The sequence below is a fragment of the Pinus tabuliformis genome, chromosome 1_1 (assembly GCF_031772625.1).
Source record: "Pinus tabuliformis cultivar Carrire ecotype Pingquan chromosome 1_1, CPIR1, whole genome shotgun sequence".
NCBI lineage: Eukaryota > Viridiplantae > Streptophyta > Pinopsida > Pinales > Pinaceae > Pinus > Pinus tabuliformis.
In genome coordinates this window covers 439,631,211-439,640,371 of record NC_142297.1, presented here as the reverse complement: position 1 = coordinate 439,640,371, position 9,161 = coordinate 439,631,211, and the positions used below count along the sequence as shown (strand labels likewise).

The window sequence follows — 9,161 nt, the reverse complement described above, 5'->3', positions numbered from 1 at the left end:
CTGCTAGAGTGTTGTGATATTGATGTGATGTTGGTTGGAACCCAAGCTAGAAGAGTGACAATGGATCAGAATTCATGGTTGTAATTCTTCCTTCTATCTAATAAAGTTGTTTACACCCTTTTTCCATATGGTTATCTTGATATATGATGTTTATATGTGTGAATGTATCTGATTCCATTTACTTGTATTCGATAGATCTCTTGCTTTGGTTGGTTCTTTGTCTTCTGTTTATGCTTGTAGATACTTTTGGAGCGAGTTAAGTTCAAGAAGGAGCAATGGAAGTCGAACAAAGGAGACAAAAGGAAAGCGAAAGAACAAGTAGGTCCTTTGATTCCTTTGTCTTATTTATCATTTATAGGAAAAGGATAAATGCTTAAAATCTGTTTTTCTAGGTATAGCTACCTACCCAGGGAATTAGTATTTATCTGTAGATACCAAATTCCTCATAATAAGGTCCCAATCCTCCATCTTCAACAATGATACCCTTTTGAGCCAAGGACCTTCAAAAGGGACCTGCTCAGGTAGTAGGGGCGTGGATACTATAAACTTCTTGGTATCCAGGTCCTTTGTGTCCTTTGATTTTCCCTTCAGTGGACAGATATACTTAGGTAACCTTGTCATGGGTTCTATGCCTTCATCATCAATATCCTCTATTCCCTGGGGGTTCGTCTGCCTCCAGGTCCACTACTCTCTCTGGCTTCTTATCTTTCTTTTGCTTGGCCTATGTTTCAATATGCTTCCTTGGGGAGGCAAGCACCAACATCGAATTTTTCTACTTTTCCTTTGTTGTGGGTTTCTTCTCTTTTATTGCATATTTTTTGTCTTTTTCATGGTCTTTTTCGACCTGGGCGACCTCAGCGCCATGGGAACCGCAGGCGTGGCCACTACACTTGACACTTCTAGTCCCGGTGCGTTGGAAACAATTGCTTTCGAACTCAGGGCTTCGGCGAGGTTGGTGGTAGTCATTCTCTCCATAAACAACTTGCAGGCTATGGGAAAAACACTTTCTCATGATAGGAATTCTTCCCAAAATGCTCAGCTCATAGGTGACAAATAGCGAAATTCAGCAACAAATCTGAGAGCGCAAAGTGTTCTCTGTTGGACTAGCACGCATAATTTATAGTTGGTTTTGAGTTCAAATCCAACTGTTCCCCCCAATTTCTGATAATAAATGTTGTTTTAGTGATAGATCTTCAAATATTTTTACCTTACTTGCCTCCACCCCGCTCCACTTAACCGTCTTCTAGCCATCAGGTCATGAACAATAACTCCAATGGTCATTTACTACTGTGCTATGTGGTACCTTCCCCCAGGGCACAGCTTCTTGAGCACGGCTTCCTGGGTTGCATATTCATCATTCTCCACGCAGCCTACTCACTGCATTATCCTCCAAGCTTGGCAGTGTAGTTTATAGTCCCGCACTCCCTTGAAACTTCCTCAAGCACTAAGACTATCTAGCTATCATATAGTCATTGTGCATGATCCCCTGTATACAACTTCAACCTCCTCCCATTCACTCTTCCCAGGAAGGGTTCCCCATTCAGCTTCACGAGCTGAACTGCGCCTCCATCGGTAATTTCTTTGACAACATATGGCCCTAACCAATGTATCTTGAATTTACCTAAAAGTTTAGCTAATTTAATATCATATAACAGGACAAGATCATTTTCCTTGAAAGTGCAAAGTTTGATGTGGCAATCATGTCATGCTTTTTCATGTTCCTTTTGTACTTATTGATGGAATCCTCCCAAAAATCAATCTTCTTCGAGCTCCATCAGTTGCGCAAGATATTCCTCTAAGGCCTCATGATCAGCCATACCCATCAGAGCTGCTATGCGGATACTAGGCACAATGTATTCCATCAGAACTACGGCTTCGACCCTGTATACTGTCATGAACGATATTTTCCTTGTCAGCTTCGTACCACCCATAGTAGTCCAGTAAGCCCATAGTACCACAGGTATGCACACATCCCAGTAATTATGTTGCATGTTACAAATATTTGTCAGTGCATTCTCCAAAATATTATTAAAGGCTTCAACAATTCCATTGGCCTCTATGTGATACGGTATACTCTTCTGACAATAGACCTGGAATTCTTCTGTCAACGCATTGACCATTTCATTTAGAAAGTGTGTAACCTTGTCACTCATCAACACTTTTGGGCAACCAAAGTTGGTTAAGACATATTCAAACAAAAAATTCATTTCTATAGACCCTGTGAAATCCTTAACCGGTTGTGCTTCCACCCATATTGTTAGATATTACGTAGCGGTGATAACATAGTGCACACCTATTTTATTTCCATGGGGATGAATTGGCCCAAAAAGATCAATTTCCCACTTCTCAAATGTCTGCAAGGACACATAAGGATGTAGTGGTAGCTCATCCCATTGTGATGGTCAACCAGTTCTTTGACATGCATCGAACGCTTTACAGTATGCCTTGGAATCCTTGTGCAGTGTTTGCTACCATAGACATATGCGTAAAATCTTCTGCATCATTTCTTTTCCTGCGTAATGGCCTCCCTCAACTCCTCCATAAGCTTTGGAGAGGATGCTATCATGCTTAAAGTTTGGCACATATCTTCTCAGTATCTCATATGGCCCCATCTTATACAAGTGTACCACAATGATTGAAAAATCATTTGCACAAACCACTAGTTCCTGCTTCTGTTGATGGGTATATCCTTCAAGTTCCACTCCTATAGTTAGGAACTGAATAATGTCTGCAAAATGGTCATCTGCTATGCGTACTACAAAGAGTTTTTCATCCGACAACCCTTCCTCCAAACTATTGAGTTCTTCGCTTGTTTCGATTTGCAACAGATGGTCAGGCCCAACGTTCAACTTCCCCGACTTCACAATCACTTTGAAATCATACTCCTAAAATAATAGCAACCATCTACAGATTCCCCCCGCAACATAGGCTTGTTGAATAGGTATGTTAAGGCAGAATGATCAGTGTCAATCTTAAAATTTCCTCCTAGCAGCTTGAATTTCTGTAGCACATAGACCATAGCCAACCCTTCGTGGTCAGTCATTGAACAATTTTTCTTAGCCTTTGATAATTTCCTACTTGTGAAGGCTATAGGATTGTCAAAATCTCCTTCTCCTACCTTTGTTAGCACTACATCCAGCGCAATACAAGAAGCATCCACATGTACATGAAACTCTTTTTTCCAATCCGAAAATACTAATATTGGTGTTGTGACCAGCTTTTCTTTCAACATGTCTAAGTTGCACTGACACTCCTCATTCTAACAAAATGTCACATTCTTCTTTAGCAACTTCTCAATGGGCGCAGTGATTTGAGCATAAGCTTTGATAAATTTTCTATAGTAGCCCATATGTCCCAGCGTAGTGCACAGTTGCTTGACATTCCTAAGGGCCTCCAAGTTCACAATTATTGCAATCTTTGTAGGGTCCACCATCAATCCTTTCTTGCACACAACATGACCCAGTAAAATCCCAAAACGAACACAGAAGATGCAATTTTTCAAGTTCAGTGCGATCTAGTAGCTTTGATATGTATCGAGCATCAGGAATAGACTTGCTACATGGCGCTTCACTAATTCAAACATTGTCCAATCATCGAAGTATACTTACAGATACTTATGAATGAACTCCTTGAATGTTGTGATGACTACGTGGGAGAGTATCGTAGGTGAATTCTTCCGTCCAAATGGCATCACAGTATACTGAAAACAACCCCACTCCGTCATGAAGGTCGTTTTTATTCTATCCTCTGGCATGATCTTGATTTGATGATACCCCAAAAACCCGTCAGTAAAAGAGTAGGCATCCTTCCCTCCAACATTTTCTAACACTTCATTAGTAAACGACGTTGGAAATGGGTCATGAACACAGGCATCATTAAGCTTCTGTAGATCCATGCAAATCCTTATTTCGTCCTTTTTCTTCTTCTCTTGAACCACCATTGTGCTCACCCAATCAGATTCTTCAACAGGTTCAATGATGCCTACTTCTAGCATTTTATCCAGCTCTAGGTAAACCTTCTCGTTATACTTGGGATTAAGGTGATATGGCCTTTATTTAATATGCTTCACATCTGGCTTCAATGCGATCTTGATAACAGCCAAATCACCAATTATTCCCTTTAAATCCAAAAATTTGGTAGGGAAAAAGCCTTGATACTCGTGAAGTAGTTCAACAACTTTTCCAATGGTAGTTTCATCCCAATAACCCCCAATATTTGCAAATTTTGGTTCAGCCTCAATGTCAATATTCACCTGTCGCATCTTCAACAATGCAGAGATATTAGGGTTCCCTACTTGCGGCCCTTATACAACGCATTGTCCTTCTGTTTCTAGAATACTGATATTTTGCAAATCATCTGCCTCCTCTTCACCAGTCACATTATAATATTCCGATGCCTAGTGTAGTTGGGTGCTCCAATCTAGTTGGGTCCACTCCTTAGGTTTCTTAGGCATTTTGAAAATAACAGCTTTTATCTCTTGAAGTGCTTCGTCTATGCTTTCAAACCCATCTTCAAAGCTAAAGGTCAACAGGAACCCTTCTCTCAATATGTCCCATTCAGAGGTACCATGGCCGGGTTCTGTATCGAGATACCAGTTCATAGGTATAGTATCCAAGGTGTGACAAAAGATGTGCACCCATTCAGGCTGCTATTCTGACCCCCATACCTTGGTCCATTTCATTAGGTGATCACACGGATCATCCTTGCCACTATACTTCTCAGACATTCTCATATTAGGACACCCAAAGTGTAACTTCATCATGTGCCAGTAATCCCTCCATTCCTCAAAACTATCTTTGTGGATACCCCACCATCGTGTGGACATAGTGCGTAGTGCCAAATCCAGTGCTTGAAACTGATGGTCCTCAGGGACTTCACACTCAAATTCATCCAAAAATAGACCTACATCAGTTAAACCATCATAGTAAGGAAATTTTCTTACCTCCGACGAGACACAATGCATCGATTTTGTCATCATATTACATCGCAAGGTAGAAACTTCATGTAAATGATTCTTCCAATGCTCCAATTCTTCATTTGACTCAGAGGCACAAGAGCTCTCCCTCTCCCATGTAAGTTTCCCATCTTCCATCAGATTGACCCAATCTTAATCTCACGCGGTTATTTTGTAGATCTGATCCAGTTCATCATCTCTTTCCTCATAATCATGGACCGGATTAGTATAGCATACTCCTTCCGCAGGATCTAATGGAACTACAACCCTTAGCCACTTATTTTTGAATGACATAGTCATTTTATTTAGGTTAATAACGCCATTCATGTTGATAGCCCAGTCAATGCCTAGGAGCGCGAGGTAAGGATTACTATCATCAATGATCTCTATAACCTCAAAATCTGCCAATGCACTTGCATCGTCAAGATCAATTGTGACATTGTATAGTCGTCCCATAGAGATGATATTCTACTGGTTTTCTATCCTAAGATGGATTGGAGACCACTGCAGTGCAGGTCTCCCCATCCTCTCCCATGTTTGTTTTGGGAGAACGTTTGCATTGGACCCCAAATCCAAGATGAATTGGTCCATTTCATAATCACCAATTTGCATTGTTAACCTCATTTCTCAACTGGTTTGTGCCTTATGCTTGCCAATCTTTCTGACCTTTTGGTGTGCATCAGGTTCCCTTTCCTTACTGGCACATTTATTGATTAATTCCTGCATGCCCTCCACAGCCTTGCGATCATGCAGTAGTTTCATGCAAGTCTCCAAAAACGTGGTGAGTACAGAAGGATCAACCTCTATGGGTATGTTGATTTCTTGCATCTTTCCTTGACTTCCTGAGGTGGACACCTCAGCGAAGCTTTTCTTGGATTCCATAAAATTTTCCTTAGTGCGATTCAGATCAAAGCCAACTTCCTTCTATAGGGCCTTGCGGATCCATCCGTCGTCTTTAAGTTGTTTACCTTTATCAGTGCCAATCATTATTCCACTTCTCAGCACTATATTCATACTTTGATCCTCCTCATTATTCCACTTCTCAGCACTATATTCATACTTTGATCCTCCTCATAGGGCTCAACTCTCATCATTTGTAAGTTTTGCATAAGCTGTTAAGGCTACACTTTCTTCTCCTGCATCTTAGCTCTCAACAACAAGCATTCTTTTATAGCATGGTCAAACTGATTGTAGTATTGACATGACCAACATGTCTAATTCTAGCACTCTAGTGCGTAGTGTCCTGGTTGTCTGCAGTTGTAACAAATAATCTGTCCACAACCTCTACCAAATCCTCCTCCTCGACCCCTTCCTCGACCTTGAAATCCTCTGCGCACCCCTCCTCAACAACTCAAGACTGGTCTCTTCCCAATCTATCTAGGGCTCTTGGGACTACTATCTCAACCCACGGCCTCTAGGGAACCCAAGTTTCTATAGGGATCCGACCATAGCCTCCAGGGAACCCAAGCTATTACAGGGTTCCAACCCAGAGCCTCCAGGGAATTCAAGTTGTTATAGGGTTCCAACCCACAGCCTCCAGGGATCCCGAGAACCAATCCCCTTCACAACATGTACACATACATAGTGTACAACACATATACATACACAAAGTAAAACACATCAAATACACATGTCACAATACAACAAATACACAATACACATGACACAATACCACATGTACATAACACAACATGTACAACACATACACATGAAAACATGTAGAACAAGAACACAATATTACTACTACACATCTAGAGACCGCACCATCTCTACCATGCAACCTTGCCTCGATTTTCTTTCCCATGCCTTACTGCATGCATCCACAACCTAAGTCCCATGTCTCTAGCTCTTTCCACTTATCCATTCTTATCCCAGAAAGCCATGAATCACATCGGTTTCATTCTGTTGATGTATCCTTCAACATTGCTTGCCATAACATAAAAATAGGCATAATTATAAGAACATAATACCAAAATCATATCCACATGATAATGACATCATAGATCTTCTAGGGCGACTTTGTCCACTTGATTCCTTATAAAACCAAGAATTTTTTCATGCCATTCACCTACATAAAACAACCATTCTTCCATAAGAATGATCCCTAACGTCCCTGTCAGATAATGGAATTCATATATATATATATATATATATATATATATATATATATATATATATATATATATATATATATATATATATATATATATATATATATATATATATATATATATATATATATATATAGATATATATATATATATATATATATCTATATATATATCTATATATATATATATATATATATATATATATATTAGCATAATCATGATCACCACACAATTACCAGTGTTCATAAGGTTAAGGTTAAAAGAACTTCCTTTATCCATGCAGCACATGCATAACATTGAGAATAATAGTTCCCAACTTAAACAAGGCATTTGTCACCTCAAATCCATTTACTTTACCTTTCTTTTTACCTTTCTCATGGTTGTCTTGTCACTATCCATTTACCCCAATGGAACCAACCAACCCAACTAGTTGTCACGGTCTTGCCTTTAGCTACCCTTTATTCATGAATTGGGCTTCATCCAGGTCTTACATCACCTATTAGGTTTCACTTAGCTCTCCCCAAGCTCCATTAACTTTCCTCTTTCCAAACCAATTTCCAAGACCCTCAAAATATAAAAGGCAACAATAATAAGGAAAGTTAAATAAAACAAGGAAACCCAAACAACAATACAACACCATAAACAAAGTGGCATGACCATGCATTAGACATAATGAAAACCACAACTCAAGCACAAACAAATAAAAAAGCAATTAAAGCACAAAAAATTCAATAGACACCTTGACTCAACCCCCATGGTTCCCAATGCTTCCAAGGATTCAAGAGTGAAATATCAACTTGAGCCTTCTTCAAGATCTATTTCAATCTCTTTTTCATTGTAATTCCTTGCACCATACTGCATTAAACATGTAATTGTCAATACGTTAATAAATATAATAATATACCAGTTACCTTTCCCAGTTGTACCCAACACATTACCCTACAACTGAACACCTACATATCTCATCTCCTAAGGAATTCCAATTCCTTGACAATTCAGTTGTAACTAGATGTTGGGTTGTGTTATATTCTTTCCACGACTAGCTCCCCTAGTTAACTGGGGTTAGAGGGGGGTGGAGCCCCCCCCTTATTGCAAAGCAGGGGCAGAAGCCCCCCTCTATAGGGGGTTTGAGGGGGGCAGGTAGCCCCCCTCTATAGGGTCCGGGGCAGTGCCCCGGGGAAAATTTCTTTGGACACTATATTAGGTGGGCAAACCTACTTATGGTTTTGTGCATGGTTTTTGCACATGGTTTTGTGCGCGATGGTTTTTGGTCCATGGTATTGGATGCTTCGGCATGTATAAATATGTATTGTAACATTGAAAGGAATATAATGAAAAATCAAGCTGGTAATCCCGGTTTTGGGATCCAGGGGAAAATCTCTTTGCATATGTGTTATGCTCTCGCATTGTTTATTTTCTGTTCTTAGAATTTGTATGCAGGTAATTTCTATACGGGGTTAAAACCTACACTAGATACCATCTGTTATGCATGGATTTGACGAAGCATCTTCCATGTAGCTTCCTCTATCCCAAATTGCTTCCTGTTAGATTTGGAGCCTGATTATCTTCCTGATTCTAAGGTATTGTTTCAGTCATGTTTGGATCCCAATCCCCGAAAGGGGGGTGTGAGGGGGCTTCCCCCACCCCCTCATTATTGCTTCCTTGGGGGTCCAATAGATGAAAAATAGACGAAAATTTTCCCTGTAAAATATTATAATTTCGTAGTCAATCTGGGTCATTCATTATGCAGATGATGAGATGGTAGAAGTTATGTTAATTTAGGGTTTTTTTTTTTTCCTTAGAAGGAAACCCTCGGTTTATATAAGGGAATTTTATTGGGAATGGATATTATTATTTTGAGTGAGAGAGAGAGAGAGACGAGGTTGTGTGAGAGTGAAGATAAAATTATAGTAGATTTGTTGTAGTTTGTATATCTTCATTTTGCTGGATAATATAAAAGGAAGGACTAGTTGTTTCTTTGTGGATGTAACCCAAATTGGGTGAACCACGCATATCTATGTCTCCCTTGTTCTATGCTTTTTTGTATTTGTGATTCCGAAACATTTTTTGTATTTCATTGCTCTGTTAATTAATTT

The 9,161-nt window shown here is 39.7% G+C and overlaps 1 protein-coding gene across 1 annotated transcript; it reads right to left on the bottom strand.

Annotated features, from left to right (window-relative positions):
• Positions 1-1,754: 1,754 nt before the first annotated feature.
• On the bottom strand, positions 1,755-2,120 carry LOC149213617 (uncharacterized). Its single transcript, XM_089389091.1, has one exon. It carries the CDS (start codon positions 2,118-2,120, stop codon positions 1,755-1,757), a length of 366 nt encoding a protein of 121 aa, XP_089245217.1.
• Positions 2,121-9,161: the final 7,041 nt, after the last annotated feature.